This window comes from Daktulosphaira vitifoliae, unplaced genomic scaffold (genome assembly GCF_025091365.1).
Source record: "Daktulosphaira vitifoliae isolate Bord-2020 unplaced genomic scaffold, ASM2509136v1 Scaffold_2, whole genome shotgun sequence".
Lineage (NCBI taxonomy): Eukaryota > Metazoa > Arthropoda > Insecta > Hemiptera > Phylloxeridae > Daktulosphaira > Daktulosphaira vitifoliae.
Window position 1 is genome coordinate 35,755,514 of NW_026099573.1, and position 20,122 is coordinate 35,775,635.

Consider the following 20,122-nt stretch of genomic DNA (forward strand, 5'->3'; position numbering starts at 1 on the left):
TCCTTATTAATATCCTGATTAAGATAATGTATGTCGAATGAAAAATAGAATATTAAAAAATAGTATTTCCCATAAAAAAATTATATTGATCAATACACTTTTCAATAAGTTATAGCATTATAAAGTTAAAAATGTAAAAAATAAAATTGAGAATTTTCACACAATAATAGCATTTGGTAGCCATTTTCACCGTGAAGATAAAATAAAGTCCGAAATTTTTTTTTTCCATAATAAAGTATATTATATTAGCTTTAATTTAAGATATATATAAAAGTGTCAGTATTTCCGGAACACTTTCAAAATTTAAGTTGAAAAAGTTAATTTGTTGTGAAAAAGTTGTCATTTTACATTCCCCCCTGTGGGCAGAAAAAAGGTCAAATTTACAAAAAAAATATACCAAATGATAGGTAAAGACATCAATCATCTATAAAAAAAAAATTATATTGATATGTTCATTTTTAAAAAAGTTATGGCAATTATAAGTAAAAAAAAAATGAAAAAATTTCGAAAATTAGAGATTTTTAAATTTGTAATTTTTTTGGAGGTTTCCCCCATTTACGGGGAACGAGGGAAATTTTTTCAATTTTTGAGGGTAATTTCTTCGACTAGATACGAGTTGTGATCTTTTGACGTATCGTTGAAAGAAATCCGTTCGGCGAGAGCTGAGAAAAAGTGGTAACAGACACAAAAAAAAAAAAAAACACATCTTAGTAAAACCAATACCTTCTCAGCTTCGCATTGAAGCTAAAAAATGTTTACGATAAATTATTTTAGTATATTTAGGAAGATAATAACAATTTCAATCATTTAAAACGTATTTCAAATTTCCAATTATAGTTTTAAATGAGATTGTGTAATAAGAAGTGTAACTTTCTTAAGGTGCGCCAATAGCTGTATACATTACCTTATTACGTTACCAATATTTTAAAGTGTTATTTATAATTTTTCAAAATTAAAGGCTTCTTTATATTTAAAATAAATTGATGATACTTGAATTACACTTATTGTTTTTTTCTTTGCTATATACTCGTGAATAATTATATTGTGTTTAAGCCGGTTATATATATTTAAATACAAATGCACGCACACTTAAATAGAAAAAAAAACGCAGAAAATTCATGAATCATGGAAATAATAACTTTCGCCTCGAATACAAAATAACACGATCGAGTTCCGGTGCTGTAAGTCCTCGTAAGGTGATTGGATTAAGCGAACATGGAGAAATGAAGGGAGGAAATGTACACGAATATACAGCGTCGGCACGCTTTTTGTTCGTGTTGATCGACCATAACTGTGTCGTAAGCGGGTGGAACAGGCAGCACTTTACGGTTACGAGCACCAACTAAAAATCCATTCTAGCTATGTGGTTTTCGTTACTTATATTATTGGTGTACTTATCTAACAGTGGAGGCCAAAGAATACTTATTCGAGACGCGCCACCAGTAACAATTCGCAGGCAGGGTGTCACATCGGGCGTTGAAGTGACGCTGTCTAAAATAGGCCATCGGGCTTGGATGTACTTGGGCTTGCCATTTGCTCAGCCTCCAGTGGGAAATTTACGGTTCGCACCACCAAATGTAGATCCCCTGCCAGCGTGGTCTGGAATACGAAATGGTTCCGTTCACATGCCATCATGCATGCAAGACCCGCAAATGTTGCATAATCGTAACCGAGTGTTTGAAGCACTCATGCCAAATTTGCAAATTCGTATGTCTGAAGATTGTCTGTATCTCAACGTTTATCGACCTGAAGGTAATGTATTAAAAAAATGTATAATAAAGTGATTATATTGACCTATGGGTCAAAATAACTAACTTGATCAGTTGATATGTTCAATATAATAATAATAGATATTTTTAGTCAGTCTAGTATTAGAAAATTATATTTAACATATCTAACCTACTAATCAACTTTTAGCTTCGATGGGAAGATAAGAAAGTATTAATTTTATCATGATTTTTTTTTGTATCATTATCACTCATTTAATTCTCACTGGACCGATTTTTATGAAAAATACGCCAAGAGATCTTAAATTGTACCTAGTCGAAGACATTACCCTCAAAAATTGAACTAAATACTCTCGTTCCCCATAAATAGGGGAAATTCCCAAAAAAATTTCAATAGTAAAAATTGGTAATTTTTGACATTTTTTTCTTAAAATTACCATAACTTCTTAAAAATTTACAAATCAACAATTTTTTTATATAGTTACCATAGATATTTACCTATCATCTGGTATAAATTTTGTGAAAATCTGACCCTTTACCTACCCACTGTTGGGATTTAAAAATGGCAACTTTTTCAACTTAAATTTTGAAAATGTTACGGAAATACTGACATTTTTATATATATCTTAATTTAAAACTTATGTAATATACTTTAATTTGAAAAAAAAAAAAAATTGACTTCTTGACTTGTCATCATTATGAAAATGACTACCGTATTCAAAAATATGCTAATTTTGTGTTAAAATTTTAGGTTTTGTATTTTATTTTATTTTAAAATATCTGACAAGGGGATTACACTAATTTTTAAAAGTATTATATAAATATAATTGACATAGCATAAAAAGTTAAATTATTTAAATTGTTTTGCTTCTTTTAAGTTGAGAAAAATAACTTTTAAATTTTATCTAACTTAAATAAGCAACTAAATACTAAATAATTGAACTTATAAACTATTAAATAAATCACTATAATTATTTCGTGTTAATTATAATAAAAAATTTATCGTTTTATTTTATTAAATTAAAAAAAAGACGTTTTGTTTTCAAATATTAATATTGTACATTTGTAAAAAAATATAATGTTTTAATTTATTTTGTGAGTTTCTGAATATCTATACTATGTTTCTAAATAAATTAGTTGACTTAACATATAATATATATATCATTTAATGCAAAAAAAGTCAATTTTAGCAGAGGGGCTTAAACGAATTACGTACTTTATGCTTAAATGACCTTGGCATTAATGATGCAGAAACCGTCCATCAATTTTTCGGTAGTGAAAAGGACAATTGAAGCTAGTTCAAAATTTCTAGTGAAATAAACAAAGCAAAAAATTAAAAATATGTAAAACTTTATATTCAATGTAAATTAAAATCAATAATTTTTATGGAAATCATATTTAATTTTAAATTTTTTTGAAAGGGCCGTGGAAATATACAAAATTAATAAAAAAATTATTTTAAATGTTATAGAAGTTTAATGTCAAGGGTTGGCCTTAACAATTGGGTAGAAATATATGTTTCGGCGCACAGGGTCTCGGGTTTGATCACCAGGGTGCCAACGAGATTAGTGGTGCCTGGACTCTGGCGCAAGCTGGCCAGAATACTCGTACCATCCATCATTTGCCTAGCCAAGAACCAGCACTGACTCCCTAACATGTGAAAGTGGATCACCACCCTCTGTAGCATGTTAAGTTCTGGAAGTAGAAGGATATAAAACTGATCATATATAAGTTTAAAGTTAAAATAAATATTTTCGAATAAAAAATTAACTGATAGATAAATACCTTATAAAATCTATAAAAAAAATGTTTAAATTCATAAATTTTTCAAAATGTTATGACAGTTTTAAATAAAAAATGTCGAAAATAAGTGATTTTCATATTTATAATTTTTTTTAGAGATTTCCTCTATTTTCGGGGAACGAGTGAATTTTTTTCATTTTTTGAAGGTTATGTCTTCGTCTAGATACGATTTCTGATTTTTTGAAGTATCGTTGAAAGAAATCAGTTCGTTGAGAGCTGAGAAAAAGTGGTAACAGACACAACACAACAAAAAAAAACACATCTAGTAAAACCAATACCTTCTCAGTTTCGCATATAAGCTAAAAAAAAATTTAATTAATTTTACATGCTTAGTAACTTTGAAAGTAATAATATCAACATTCTAAGTCAAGTACTAAATAAATTACATAATGAATTATTTACATAGAAAAGTAGGGGTTAATCCAGTAACATATGCCCGGTGTAAGGAAGAGTAGTGGTATTCATAAAAATCTATTTTCGCCAAAATTGGAGTTGTCTTGTTTTTGCATGGACCCCTTCAATATTATTTTAGTAAAACATTTTAACTGATTTACTTTCAATAGATAAAAGGATAATAATAGTTGGACTCTGACTGAGTAAACATTTAAAAAAATATCAGTTATGAGTAATGCTATTTTATGGTGTTCTAAATTTTCATGTTTAAAACTAATAATTAGTATAAAAGTAATACATACTTTAATAGTTTTTTTAGCTTCGATGCGAAGCTAAAATAAAAAGTACAAATGCCTGTCGTATTTAAAAATATGCTATTTTTGTGTTAAAATGTGTCAATTTTATATTTTCAACATTAAATTGCTATAACTTTTTGAAAAATGTATAGATTAACACAAATTTTTGTTTCTAAATACTTTATCAATAGCCTTTTTATCCGACATACTTTTTTTTTTCAATTGGAAAATTACAAGAGACGTTCAAAACTTGAAACAGACGTATAAAAAATAGAACTTTTTCAACTTAACTCTTGAAAATGTTCGAGAATTACTGCATCTTTTAAATATATGTTAATTTAAAGCTTATTACTAATAGTTTTTTTCCTGACGACCTATCTACTATGTGCAAATGGTGGTCGAAGTTGAACAAAAAATAGAAGTAAATTTTGCTTTTGGAATAATTCACCAATTTTTAAAAATTAAACACTATCTACAGGTTTTCATCGAATCCGTTTTTAATGATAGCGATTTTAATCACTGTCAGAGATCATCTATACTTGTCCTAACTATGCCACATCCATACTGTGCCACGACCCCACTGTGCTACTATTTATTTTTCAAATAATTTGTACAAATATAAATACTCACAAGATATACATCAGTATCAAACAATATTTGATTAAGGTATAATTCAATATCAAATTTTTGATAATCAACAATCTAATATAGAAATTTTATTCAATTTCATTTACAATTTATTGTAGTAAACTGTTGCAAAACAAATATTTACCTTCGTAAAATGTTCAGTATCATTATTTTCTTCTATTTTCCATACTGGATTTATTTAATATTACTAACGAAACATCAAAATAAAAACGTTTAGATGAGGTATTAGCTACAGTAAAATAATTTGTGATTTTAATACAAACTACATATAAACTTAAATAATAATTATCAATTTAAATTGTGACACGGCCACGGCGTTGTCACACGTTTGACACCCTGCGGTCATGTCAGCTCTAGAGATGTTAAGTTCGTGAACGAATAGTTCATTTGAACTAATCACTTAGATAAACTATTCTGAACTGTTTCAGTACCTGTAACTTAACAGTTCACAGTTCGAAAAAAATTGGTAGCCATGTATAAATGAAATAGTTCGCGAACTTCTTTAAAAATTCTCTGTGATTCGTTGTTCGAAATCCTGTAAATGGTTAATAGCTGTTTACAATTAGATAACAAATAAATTAGATTGTTAAAATGTTACACGGTTTTTAACAATTTAACAATAAAATAAATTCATACAATGTACAAATATTAGATCAGATTTCTGATTTAACTTAGGACTACTGGTCAATATATCCACCTTGGATTAGGTGATAATGATAACATGAGTCATGAGGGTATTGATAATAATTTTTTCTTAGTTTATGATGTTCAGGTTAAGGTATAAGGTTAGTTTATAACTTAATTGCCCATAAGTAGCGTGAACTACTACTGAGCTGTGTACTGCTGTACTAATAGTGATTAAATGAATAGTTCATTGCCAAACAATATCAGTATAATCAATAAAATTAGTGAACTTAAGAATAGTTCATTTGAACTATTCACTTGAATGAACTATGAACTAATGAACTAACCCGTCGTTACTCGCGCGTATGATCTAAACACCGTTACTCGCGCGTAGAGCGATCATTCACCAGGTATATTTTATCACGTAAGTAATAATTTAGGGAAAAATAAATGTATTATTATTATATAATATACATAAATAAAAAAATTTGAATGCTTTTAGTTAATACATTAAAAATTATTATAAAAATCAATGTGCCATATTACGTTATACATAAAATGCAAAGTTCTAAATTATTATAGTTATAAACAATCATAAAATAAAAAAAATTAATTTTTGAAATAAAATAAAAACAAAATAAATAAATACTATACAAACGTATACAAACTAATTATTTGAATCCAAATCATCGTTATTTCCATTGCATATACTACAAAGTGCTAATGTATGTTCTTTACATAGTGACGCTAAGCACTTTGCACATTTTACCTATAAAATGTTGTAGATCCTTTTACTCTTAAATTATAATAAATTAAATACACAAGTTATTAAAAGAATAACATTTTAATATAAGAACACACAACACAAACTGATCTCGTTGAATGCCGGTCAGCAACTGATAACGACGATATTATTATAGAGAGTGTACACCACATCCTCCCCTCAATGTATATGCAATAAAAACAAAAATATTTTTTTTTTATATAAAAAAAATACATAATATTATAAATAGAATTATAAAATATTAAATGTTAATCGTTATGATATATAATAATTAAACATGTAAACATATAATATTTCATGACACATAAAATTAAACATATATTAATTTAAAATATTATGTATACCGTTTACATAGCTTCTCCCGCGGACGAAGTTTGCGTTCCCGAGATTCATCACTATCTTTTATTTAAGTACTCTTATTATTATAGGATAAATTGTTTTCATTTCCCCATATTACCTCCTGTTTTAATATTAAGTGTTCTCTCGTCCTACGGTACCTCACTCCATATTCCCCCGCCACAGTAAAAGACCTCGGAGTACTGGCTAAATCTACTAATTTCCCTTGCACCCATTTTTTTATGTTATAGTCTGTCTTAAATAACACATTATCCCCAACTTGTAACTCTTTAAGATTTTTACTATTTTTATCATGATAACTTTTTTTGTTTTTGTTTTCTACTCCAAAGATCATTTTTTATTTGACTTAAACTTAACTTAAACGGCTCTAATAAATTATTTACTACCGGTAACTTATCTTTTAATCTACGAGACAACAACAATTGAGCCGGTGATAGCCCCAAACCCTCTATTGGTGTGTTTCTATAGTTCAACAGAAATATATCTAAATTGCTCTTTTTCTCCTCTGATTTTTTTAAGATTTTTTTACATGTACTGACAGTCTTTTCTGCCTGTCCATTGCTTTTAGGATAATGCGGACTACTATAAATTGATTTAATGTTCCATTCAGTGCAAAAGTGTTTAAATTCTTGACTATTAAATGTAATGTTGTCCGAAACAATCTCATCCGGGCAACCATGAATAGATAAAATGTTTATAAAGGTTTCTATTGTTTAGCAGACTTATCTTTAATTTTTCTAAGCTCAAACTACTTTGAAAAATAATCAGTTACTACTAGATATGACTTTGATTTATACTCTAAAATGTCTGTGCCTATTTTCTGCCATGGCCTGCACGGAATATCATGAATTAACATCGGTAATTTACTATTGTTACTTTTAAATGTATCACATAATTCACAATTATTTACAATTTTTTCAATATCATTATTGATTTTAGGCCAGTAGATTAACTCCCTTGCTCTAGATTTACATTTATTTATACCAAAATGACCTTTATGTAAAACATTTAAAACATATGCCCTCATAGCCCGTGGAATGACTATTTTATTATTAAAGAATAACACATGATTAACAACTGTCAAATTTTGTCTTATTTTGTAGAAACTAGACATCTCTCTCCCTGTATGCTATTACTGTTGGGCCAATTATTATTTACACATTCTACAATCATTCTATACTCATTATCACCATCTATAGTTTCTGTTAATCTATTTAAAGTTTCAGTACTTATCAGACAAACAGTTTTTATGTCGTGTATATTATGATACACGTCCTCGATAACATTTTTATTACCAATATCATTATGAAGATAATCTCTACTGAGCGCATCCGTAATAAACATTTTTGAACCGGGCAAATATTCTAATTGTATATTATACATAACAATTTTTAAAAGNTAATTATATATTATACATAACAATTTTTAAAAGCATTCTTTGTAGTCTAGGTGAAACTTTGTTTAAATATTTTTTATTATCGACACCAAAGGCTAATCTCTTTAATAAGATGGGCCTACCATAAATAAAATAATGGAATTTTTCACAGGCAAAGACTATTGCCAGCAACTCTTTTTCTATTTGAGCGTACCTTTTTTGTGTTTCAGATAAACTTTTAGACGTATAAGCTACAACTGAACCCTCTTGCAATAAAACTGTTCCTACGCCATCTTTTGATGCATCAGTTAGTACTTCGATTAATTTGTTATCTTGCAAGAATTGGTGAACACGTTAATAATTTTTTAATGTCATTAAATGAGTTTTGGTGTTTATCTGACCATTCCCACTCTATTTTATCTTTTGTTAACTCTTTTAATGGTGCGCTAACCTTGCTAATGTTTGGTACGAATTTAGTGAAATATTTTACTATACCTAGAAATCGCATAACTTGTTTTTTATTTTTAGGAATCTCTAGTTTAGAGACTGCATTTATACGATCAGGATCTATTTTAATACCAGCCTTACTTACAATAAAGCCTAACATTTTTAACTGTGATAGTTTGAACTGTATTTTTTTTTCATTAAGTGTTATACCTGCTTTTATAGCTTTTTCTAAAACCTCTTTAAGTATTTCATCGTGTTTTTTTTTCATTTTCGGCAGCTATATATATGTCATCTATATATACTTTTACACCTTCTATACCCCCAAAAATTTCAGAATTTTTACTTTGACACACTTCAGACAATACTGACAACCCAAACGGACTTCTAATGAATTTATACCTTTCGAAAGGTGTTGAGAAACAACAAAGGTCGGCTGACTTTTCATCGAGCTTTATTTGTTGAAAAGAGCTTTTCAAATCTAAGACGGTGAAAAAAGTTTTATTTTTTAAATCAGATAAAATTTCTTCATGATTAGGAATAGGATAAGAGTCTTTTACTATATTCTCATTTAGATACTTCGGATCCAAGCAAATTCTGAAGTCACCGTTTTGTTTTTCAACTAACACTATATTATGAACCCATAATGTTGGACTATCTACTGTAACTATGACATTTTGTTTAACTAAATCATCTATTGTATTTTTTAGTTTTGGTAGTAAACTCTTTGCTACTCGACGAGCTGGGAAAGATATTGGTTTAACATCTTTTTTTAGTTTTATTGAATACGGTCTACCAGGATAAGTTCCCAACCCGTTCAAGACTTTAGGGTAGTTTGAAATTAAATCTTGTTTACTAAAAAAATGAACCTCGTTTACCGCATTGACTTCTTTACAAGATATTCTCTTAATTAAATTTAATTTTTTACAAGTATTTAACCCTAGTATGNTTTTTTTACATGTATTTAACCCTAGTATAGGACGACATTTAATATCTACTATCACAAATTTTATCTTACACTTAAAATTATTTACTATACTATCCAAAACTATTATGCCACAAGGACTTAATATGTTATTATTATAAACTACTAACTTTATATTAGTTTTCTCCAGTTTCAATTCCTCTTGCAAAACATTGTGTAATGTATCGACTCCCTTTACATTTGCTTGTGAACCCGTATCCAATTTGTATGTCACTTCTTTGCCTTCTATGATTATCCTTTGTGTCCATTCCGTTTCATTTTCTAACATGCATGAGACCGAATACAGAAAATATTTTTCTTCGTCGCCTTCATTCGTCTCGCAAACATGAATATCAACATTACCTGGTTTTTCTTCTTTTTCTTCACGTTGACTCATTTTATATTGCTTACAACATATTTTGAAATAATTTTTTTTTTTACAAAATGCGCATGTTTTGTTAAAAGCTGGACAATTTTTCCGACTATGATTTCGACCACATTTAAAACAATCATAGGTTAATTCACATTTGGTTTGAATGTTCCGTTTATTTTGAATATCTTGGCCCTCGGTAGTTTGTTTTCTGTTATAGAAATCAGCGTGTTTTTACTATACTGTGCGTGTTTAACTCTCTAGTAGCACTAAACATTTCATTAATTTGTTCTTTGGTTGCTACGCATTTTTTTGCAATATCAATCGCCTTCTCTAATGTCACATCAGATTCGTGTAACAGCTTTTCTTTTATTTCCAACTGATTTATACCCATAATCAACTTGTCTCTAACCATATTTTCAGTTTCACTGAATTCACAGCTCGATGCCAATGTTCTTAATTTTGTGACATATTCACCAATGGACTGGTCCGGTTCTTGGTTACAAGAATAAAATTTAAATCCTTCGAATATAATGTTTTTTTTTGGTTCGAAATGATTTTTAAACAAAGTTATTACGTTATCATACGTTCTCTTTGTTCGCCGGTCAAAGGTGAATGTATTGTAAATGTCAACTAACTTCTCGCCAGCAACATTTAACAAAATAGCTAATTTTTACCTCATCTGGTTTTTCATAACTGCCTGATGCTAAGAGGAATATTTCAAATTTTTGGTAAAATCTTCTCCAATTTACCGCCAAGTTTCCATCTAAACTTAAATTTGTTGGAATTTTACACTCCATTGTTTTTTAAACGATAACACTTTCAAGTTTTTTTAAAAAAAAAAAAAAAAACAACACAATTATTTAAATTACATACATTTTAGCACGTAATTAACCGTTTTAAGACGATTTAATTCACACCTGACACCATGTTGTAGATCCTTTTACTCTTAAATTATAATAAATTAAATACACAAGTTATTAAAAGAATAACATTTTAATATAAGAACACACAACACAAACCGGTCTCGTCGAATGCCGGTCAGCAACTGATAACGACGATATTATTATAGAGAGTGTACACCACATAAAATATCGAATCATTTTTATAATAGTTATTTTGTTGTAAGTTATGTTTTTACTTACGACAGTATACCGATTTTTCCTTGCTGGGCAGTAAGCGCATTTCAATCTTTCTGTAGGTCTTTAGTTGGCTGTAAGATTTAACCAGTAAAACGATTTATATTTTTTCATAGGTCAAAAGGCAAATTTTTAGAATTAAGTCTTTGTACTATAAATGGTTTACATAAATATTGTCCAAGAGATTTTAGAAAATGCTGTCTACTAATAATGTCATCAGTATTAGCTTTATAGATACTTTGGCTGTTTATGCCAGCAATATTGATAAGTGCAAAAAAAAATAGATAGAGGCCATCTACAACTTATTCTTGCTACGGAATATTCAGCTTTTAGCTCGTCTACGACGTCTACTCCTCCTTTGGTAAGATTACAAAAAGTTATAACTTCGGGTTTATGCTTTTCTCCGCTTTCTTCATCAATATCGCCTTGGTTGTGCATGGTTGTCAACATTAGTACATTTTTATTTTTTTTCGGTACATATGACACTAGCACACATTCTTTACCATATTCAAATTTACTACTATTTATTTCTCGCTGCTTCGTGTTCAAAAAAGGAGGAAGTATTTCTATTTTTATTTTTTCTAATCGTTCCTACCATTGTTGTTTTATGATTTTTTAGAAGATCGGTAACCAGCGGAAAAGACGTAAACAAATTATCTATTGTTATGTTTCTCCCCGTTTTAGAAATTGGAGAAATCATTCTTTTGACTATATTTGATGCACTATTATCTTGCTCATAGGGACCACTGGGTTGTTTTCTCACATATACCTCCATGTATGCCGTATAAAATAAACGAGAATCTACAAGTGCAAATATTTTTATGCCATACTTGTTTGGTTTATTGGGAATATATTGACGAAAACTACATCGTCCTTTAAAGCCTTCCAACATCTCATCAATGGTACAATATACCCCAACACTATAATTTAGTTTACATTTATTAACAAATTCATCAAATATAAACCGTATAGGTGCCAGTTTATCAAATTTTAATATTTCGCTACGTGTATTTATATTATCGAATCTAAGAGCTCGTAATAATAGATAAAAACGCGTTTTAGACATTACAGCTCTAAAATAATCAGGCGAAAACCCATCATTTGACTAAAGAACAGATAAATTTAGGTGATTACTTCTCATCATACCAGCTATATACAAAAGACCGAACAATGCTCGCATTTCTACTACATTTGTATTCAAAACATCTCGTTCCCTTTCATAATTTAATCTTAATTTTGCCAAATATATATTAGTACATGTATCAATATCTTGTATAACATTATCAGGGAAGAAAAGTGAAGAACATTCTAAAACTGTTTTTGCATTTCGCGCACGGGGTTTCACTCCCGGCAAATGAGTAATTATATTCTGCTGAGCAGTTCAAACGTTGCGTGGAGGTGAATTTATTTTCCATTGGGTAATTTTATCTTTGCCTAAAAAGTATTGGCACTCACCTTCATCATAAGATTCCGATTCTCCAGCACTTTCAACTGTTTCATCACTTTCGTAGTTGTCGTCCTCAATATTTTGTTCTGTAGATGATAAAATACTTTTATCATTTTCACTACATGAATCATTTAGCGACTCTACATCATCATTTAACCAAGACAAAATTAACTCATGTTAAATAAAAATTCATTTTTTTTCAGTTGACAATATTTTTCCTTATCGGGATGATAAAGTTGTCGTTAATCGATAAATCTATTTTTGATTACTTTTTCATAAGGTACTATGAATTTGAGGAAAGTACAACTACGAGCAAGCCAGTGGTTCTCATTTTAAAAACAATGCGAGGGAAATTCTCACATGCGAGCAATGACAGGTTAACAGAAATTAACTAAACTTTCCGTCTTTAGTCAGCTCCATCTCAGCCACCGCTCCACTGTAAACCGAACCGTTACACACACGCGTTATCGTCGTGATGTTATGTCCAATAAATGCCTAGCGTCGAATAGCCACCGCAATAATACGTCGAGTCAGTTATCTCCGTGACACCTCTATGTCCGTTCTCCTTTTTCGGTTTTTTTGTTTTGTTCTCGATATCATTTTTAAGTGTTTTATTTTAAATCATCTTATTACTGTGAACCATACAACTGAGTTCTATCATTTTCAATAATTTGTTTTTTTTTTTTGGTTTTCGTCTTTGTTGTAACTTATACAATTAACTACGGCTCACGCCAATTAGTACTTAGAAACCTTGTCTCGTCTAAATTCTTTAAAAACAACCTCTATCAATTGTTATTTGATGTATTTATACGTGTTAGTCTAGAGCGGTGACAATTTGCATTGGACAATGTTACGCAAACAATAACTAAAATAACTACAGAGGTTGATAAACTTAAAAAAATACTTTGAAAGGAAAAAAAAATTAGGTTATTTTCTGTTTAAACAATAGTATTATAAGTTTAACTTATATATATAATTATAATATTTGGTCCAAATATAGGTAAAATTATGAGTTAATTATACATACACCTATGTTATGTATATAATATCACATTTTGCATGTAACATTAAAATTTACACAATTTTATTATTGTATTTATTGGTAAAATTCTTTAGATTATACTACGAATATTTAAAATTAATCAAAGTTATAGCTTCATTATAATTATAACATATGTAGTATTTGGTATACTTAAAATTTGAGTTTAAAAATATGTACAAACAACATGTCCTTTTTAAATTTAAAATTTTCGTCGAATTTTTATCATTTTTATTTTATTTTTGGCCTATTTATTACAGTTTATTTACAATATTTTTTTCAGAAAATATACAGAGTGGCCCACCACTCACTGACAACTTAAATAACTTTTGATCCAGTTAATATTTTTAGTTGATTTTTTTTTTAAATATTAGTTAGACGTTAGGTCTATAGCTATATCTCAATAATTAATTTTTTTACATTTTATTAAAAATATTAATTATTTTTAAATTTTAAATAAAATGTAAAAAAAAAATCTAAGATAGCTATTTTGTAGAGTAGAATTTAAGAAAAATTTTAGTAAAAAAATATCTTATTAATATTCAGTAGTAAATATTCTGTAGCGTTTTGAAGTTTGTGAAAATTTGAATTTTCATGTACTATTTTACGGTATTAAACATTGAAATACGTATTGAGAAAAGGACAGAAGAAAACGCTATCTTTTCAATATACTTTTGAATGAGAGTGATAAGTAATAATTGCCTTATCTAATTTCTTATCATGGTATTTATGCCAAGTTTGTAATGTATACACACTATCATCATATGTATACACAGTAATCATGAAAAGATAGCGTTTTCTTCTGTCCTTTTCTCAATACGTATTTCAAAGTTTAATACCGTAAAATAGTACATTAAAATTCAAATTTTCACAAACTTCAAAACGCTACAGAATATTTACTACTGAATATTAATAAGATATTTTTTTACTAAAATTTTTCTTAAATTCTACTCTACAAAATAGCTATCTTAGATTTTTTTTTTACATTTTATTTAAAATTTAAAAATAATTAATATTTTTAATAAAATGTAAAAAAATTAATTATTGAGATATAGCTATAGACCTAACGTCTAACTAATATTTAAAAAAAAAATCAACTAAAAATATTAACTGGATCAAAAGTTATTTAAGTTGTCAGTGAGTGGTGGGCCACCCTGTATGTTTATCTTTAGGTTTATTTATTTCGTAGTTGAAGATTTATATGTATTATTTACTATTTATGATGTTTTCATTTTATAAACACCGTTATTACTCTTCTGTACCATAATGCAAAACTATGTTTTTCTTACTATTATATTATTGAATTGTTTATGGTGATTACAAAAAAAAACTAAAAATTAAGCATTGTGATTTACGTCCTTCTACCTATTAGGACTTGATATGTGAATTGTTATTTTTCCTTTTTACGCGAGGTATTAAAAAAATAATAACTCAAGTTTCTAAGTGTTTTGGATAGTATCCTAATTATTATGATACTATTCAAAACACTAAAATTATTTTAGTGATAACTATTTTAGTATGTCCTTACAATAGTAATTTTTATCGACAAATTTAGTTTTATATATTTTGAAATAATATTTTATTACTTTGATTAATGCATTACATCAATAATATTGTTGTTTTAATTACTTTTTTATTAAACCACATAGTAACAGAATATTTTTTCAGTCTTATAATGTTGTTTTTTATTTAATACTCGCTTTTTTATATTTATTAAGAGAACCCAGAAAATATGTTTGCGTGTTTTCCAAGTTTTCCTCGCATAAAATATACTTCAGTCACGCCAATTTCTTCATATTTCTTATAAAATGTAAAACATTTAAATTATTCATTGTTTGCATTAGTGCAGGCGTTGAAATAAAATTTGACTTTTACTTCAAACATTTATACATAGATTAATAGATTTATTTATATATTTAAAATATATGCTATACAGAATTATCTTATATACGGTTTATCTACCCATCAAAACTATTTATTAAAAAAAAAATTAATTTATGAATTATCATTACATTTTTATGCTCTTTAAATTAATAATTATTATTTATTAATAATAAATACAAGTTCATATAATAAAGTTAAGTTAAAGCTATATTAAAATAGAAATACTCTGTACCAATTTGATACAAGTAGTCCTTGATACAATTGTATTTGATACAATAGTCCTTTTTCTACTCTGATTAAATTCCGCGAAGAACTGAATTTAATTAGTATAATTTCCCGCCCATAAAAAACAAAAAAAATTTACAATTTGCTTAATAAATGTTAAGTAAAGTAAAGTGATTACTCATTTGTGTGTTCAATGTTAAATGACAAGATTCTAACATGGAGCTACAAATATTTGTATATTTTTATCATTGACACAATAATAATTTCTATGTAAATATAAATAATTTTATAGGATGGTAATGATGAATAAATATTATGAATAACGTTATATTTACATTCTTCTTATATATATATTTTATATAGATTTGATCACTTTTTTAGTTTATAATAAATTTCGTTATGAACGGCATTTGAAAGAAAATCTTGTTGTTTATATATTTATTAATATTTAATTTTGTGGTGTATTATTTAAGTTAGATTAAATTACGTTAATGGTTTTTTCAACTATTACAAATAAAACTGTGGTTCGTTGAATTTATTACACGTCCGTCATAGTTAAAACTAAGGGTACTCAACTTATGCTTTTAACATCTACAATAGTAAACTGTATACGTGTATAAATAATTGAAAAAATGGTTATATTTCAATTGTATACTTGATTTTTGTAAATATTTTTTTTTTGTATAAAACCCTTTCGTTTATGTATTGGTTTTTAATCTTATTTCACAGAGTTAATGTCTAGCATTTGTTTAGTACATGTCTGTATCGTACTTTATAAACCCCCTTCTATCCTATCGCGTGTTAAACAAACTCATTGGATAGTTTAATACGATAACCTTAATATATTAATTTTTTAATTCATAAAAGGACTTGTAGAAGCATTTAAAATATATGAAAATAATTAAGTATGAAATGTAGTCTAAGTATTCACTTTTTAACGTGCATTTATAATTTTTTTTGTTTTACTATTCTAAGAAATTAAATCAATTAAAGATTTCTTTGAAGTAATAATAATAAATGATTTATTTTTCAAGGTAGTCTAGATAGCTTTTAACGAAAAACAGAAAATGTTTCATACGATGCCACTTGCAGTAACAAATAATATTTATTTGTGGTTCAATTGACATCTTTCTTTGGATAAGTATTTCCAACATAAGCTATTACTTCTACAGGAGAATCAGAAATATCCGTGTTACTCATTTGACCAACGTTGGCAGTTGTAGAAAAAGTTTGAGCTCCTATTCGAGCCGCATCTTCCACTAAAGAGTCAATAGGCTCACAATGCATAGCTATTTCGGCGGCTTCTACTGCTCCAGCATGTTTACAGTAAGCTTCAGCCATAATCAGTTCATAAGCAGCTCGTTTCACACAATCCTGATTGTCAACACGACAATGGCTCATTTCATGTTCAATGTCCAAACTGAATAAGGCCGCATTAATTGCTCCTGTCTTACCTGTACATGATTTAAATGTTGACAATTTATTAAGATTCTTCTGTGCCAAACTATGTTCGGTCGTCATTCTTTCACGCTGTTTTAGCAATGTAGTTAGATTCTGATCAAATAACTTCAACGCTGACTTTTCTTTACTGCAGTTTTCTACTTCATCCAAATTATAAACGTCTCTATAATCTGAATTCCGAGATTGACACTGTTCGTTGTTTGTGTTATTATCTTCATCATCCGTGCAGCAACCTTGAGTATCTACAATTCTTTGATATAGCTCTTTTAATGCTTCATACTCTTGTTCTGGTAAGCCTAAACATTCAGCATTTTTACAAGGTTCACAATTCATAATAAATTAAAAATAATAAACAACAATAAGGATTAAAAATTATGTATAATAAAACGACTCAATTGTTAACATAGTTTAATTCAATACAGTATACATTTATATTAATGGTAACCACCGAAACATATTTTTTAAAGAAAAATTCGTTTCATAAATTTTATTTTTTTTTACCATATTAATTTAAAATAACAATTCAAAACTACTATATTCTAGAGAAATGTATTAAACGAGTTCAATCCAATGATTTTTAAACTAATAAAAGCTATTAATAAAATATTAGTTTAAACTGATTATTTTGTAATAAGTTTGTTAAAATAAAAAATATAAATAAAAAGAAAAATAAATTTCAATAGATTATATCTTAATGTTTCGATGAATTTCCAAATGAATTATTTCAATTCTTCTTCTTCCTCGCCTTAATACTAACAACTTGGTGTCTAAAAAAAGTATTTCAATAAGAAAATAAATGTATAAATCATAAAAATGTTGATATATTAGCTTCGATGCGAAGCTGAGAAGGTATTGATTTTACTATGATATGTTTTTTTTTTTTTTGTCTGTTACCACTTTTTCTCGGCTCTCACCGAACCGATTTCTTTCAATGATACGTCAAAAGATCACAAATCGTATCTAGTCGAAGAAATTACCCTCAAAAATTGAAAAATTTCTCTCGTTCCCCGTAAATGGGGGAAATCACCAAAAAAATTACAAATTTAAAAATCTCTAATTTTCGAAATTTTTTCATTTTTTTTTACTTAAAATTGCCATAACTTTTTTAAAAATGAACATATCAATATAATTTTTTTTTTATAGATGATTGATGTCTTTACCTATCATTTTGTATATTTTTTTTATAAATTTAACCCTTTACCTTTACCTTTACAGGGGGGGATTTAAAATGACAACTTTTTCACAAAAAATTAACTTTTTCAATTTAACTTTTGAGTGTTCCGGAAATACTGACACTTTTATATATATCTTAAATTAAAGCTAATATAATATACTTTATTATGGAAAAAAAAATTTCGGACTTTAATTTGTCTTCACGGTGAAAATGGCTACCGTATGCTATTTTTGTGTTAAAATTCTGGATTTTATATTTTACATTTTTAACTTTAAAATGTTATAACTTATTGAAAAGTTTATGGATCCACACAATTTTTTTATAAGAAGTAATATTTTTTAATAATCCCTTTTTCATTCGATATATTTTATCTTTATCAGGAAATTAATAAGGAACTAGCAGATCATGTAGCTTTTGTAATAATCCACCAATTTTTTAAAATTAAACACTACCTAAAGATTTGCATCGAAGAGTTTTTTTTTTATAGTGATTTTAATCACTGTCAAATATTATTATACTTGATCTAACTATGCTACGTCATCACTGTGTCCCGACCCCCCTGTGCTGCGTTTTTTTGTATAAATATTTTTCAAAATGTTGGTTTTAAAAAATTGATACCATTTATTAATAATAAAACCAGCAGTGGGGTTACAGCATATTTGAAACAAGTAGAGATGATAAATGACAGTGATTAAAATGATTATCATAAAAAACGTTTCGATAAATATATGTAGGTGTTGTTTATTTTTAGATGAAATTTTCGTTTTTTTTACAAAAGCAAATCAAATTTTTATCTTTAATTATATCCTGATTACAAGTTTTATGATTTATTAATTACATATTAATAATTTAGTATTGAAATTTGTATGCAGAAATTATAAAAAGGTTATCAAGTAGTTTGTAATGTAATAAAATTATGAGTATAAGGTCACAGGCAACTGTATTCAAGAAGTGTGTGTCGTACATCTGTAGGTTCAATGTTACATATACACACATGGTTATTTAATTAGGTTAATGAATAATCATGGCACCGAATCATTATCATCTCAACTTGGAGATCTCAATAATTGTAATATGGTATATCTTTCTTTGTAATTTTTTTTTTTTTTGCAAAATGTGCTCATCTAAAATTAAACATTTTATCTTTTTGTATCTCTTTTCCAGTGTGTAACTAAGTAATACTGTTTATTGGTGATCTGACTATGTGGTCACAATTTTTTTTTAGTTACTGACTATATATGAGTATATGTATTTACTATATATACTATTATGAGTCTATATAAATGGATTTATGTTATGGTAATGGTTAAACCTTATTTTTTTTCTTTCTTCCTTTCTCCTTTCCATGAGCTGATAGTTCCTCGGGTGTAGTAAGGATAGACACGGTGAACATCTCATTGGGCTCTCTACATTTATGTAAAGGATAACCATTGACGTTGGTGACATATCCATTATACCCTGACACATGTGTTGGATCTGTCATGTTCTTGTTATTTCTTTTTTCTCTTATTTTATTTTATCTTTTTGATTATTTAAATAGACTACTTCATGTTAGATTTATGACATTGAAAATTAACTCTTTATTTAAAATGAGTTTTACCTAACCAATTAATATTTCAATATCTGCTTGTTTGTTCTTACAATAAATACTATATGCATATTATGTATTATTTATGTGGATATAATGATTAATAGAACAAAAAATCATTGTATCAGATAACACAATATTAATTGGATATATTTTAATTTATATATTTTTTTATGACTGATGGAACGTCTTAAATATTTGGACTCTCATACATATATTTCTCTTAAATCTTTGACCATTATTTCATTATTACTTAAATTTTTTTCTCTATTAACTTTAATATTTTATTATAGAGTTTTTTATGATATATATTAGCTTTGATGCGAAGCTGAGAAGGTATTGGTTTTACTATGATGTGTTTTTTTTTTTTTTTTTTTTTT

General features: G+C 27.6%; 1 protein-coding gene across 1 annotated transcript in view; it reads left to right on the forward strand.

Moving 5' to 3' along the window:
- Positions 1 to 1,177: 1,177 nt before the first annotated feature.
- LOC126899798 (acylcarnitine hydrolase) overlaps positions 1,178 to 20,122 on the forward strand; it is a 23,976-nt gene continuing 5,031 nt past the window's right edge. Inside the window, exon 1 of the mRNA XM_050675010.1 lies at positions 1,178 to 1,752. Within this exon, the coding sequence (XP_050530967.1) occupies positions 1,362 to 1,752 (391 nt within the window). The 5' untranslated portion in view covers positions 1,178 to 1,361. The remainder of the gene's footprint in view (positions 1,753 to 20,122) is intronic.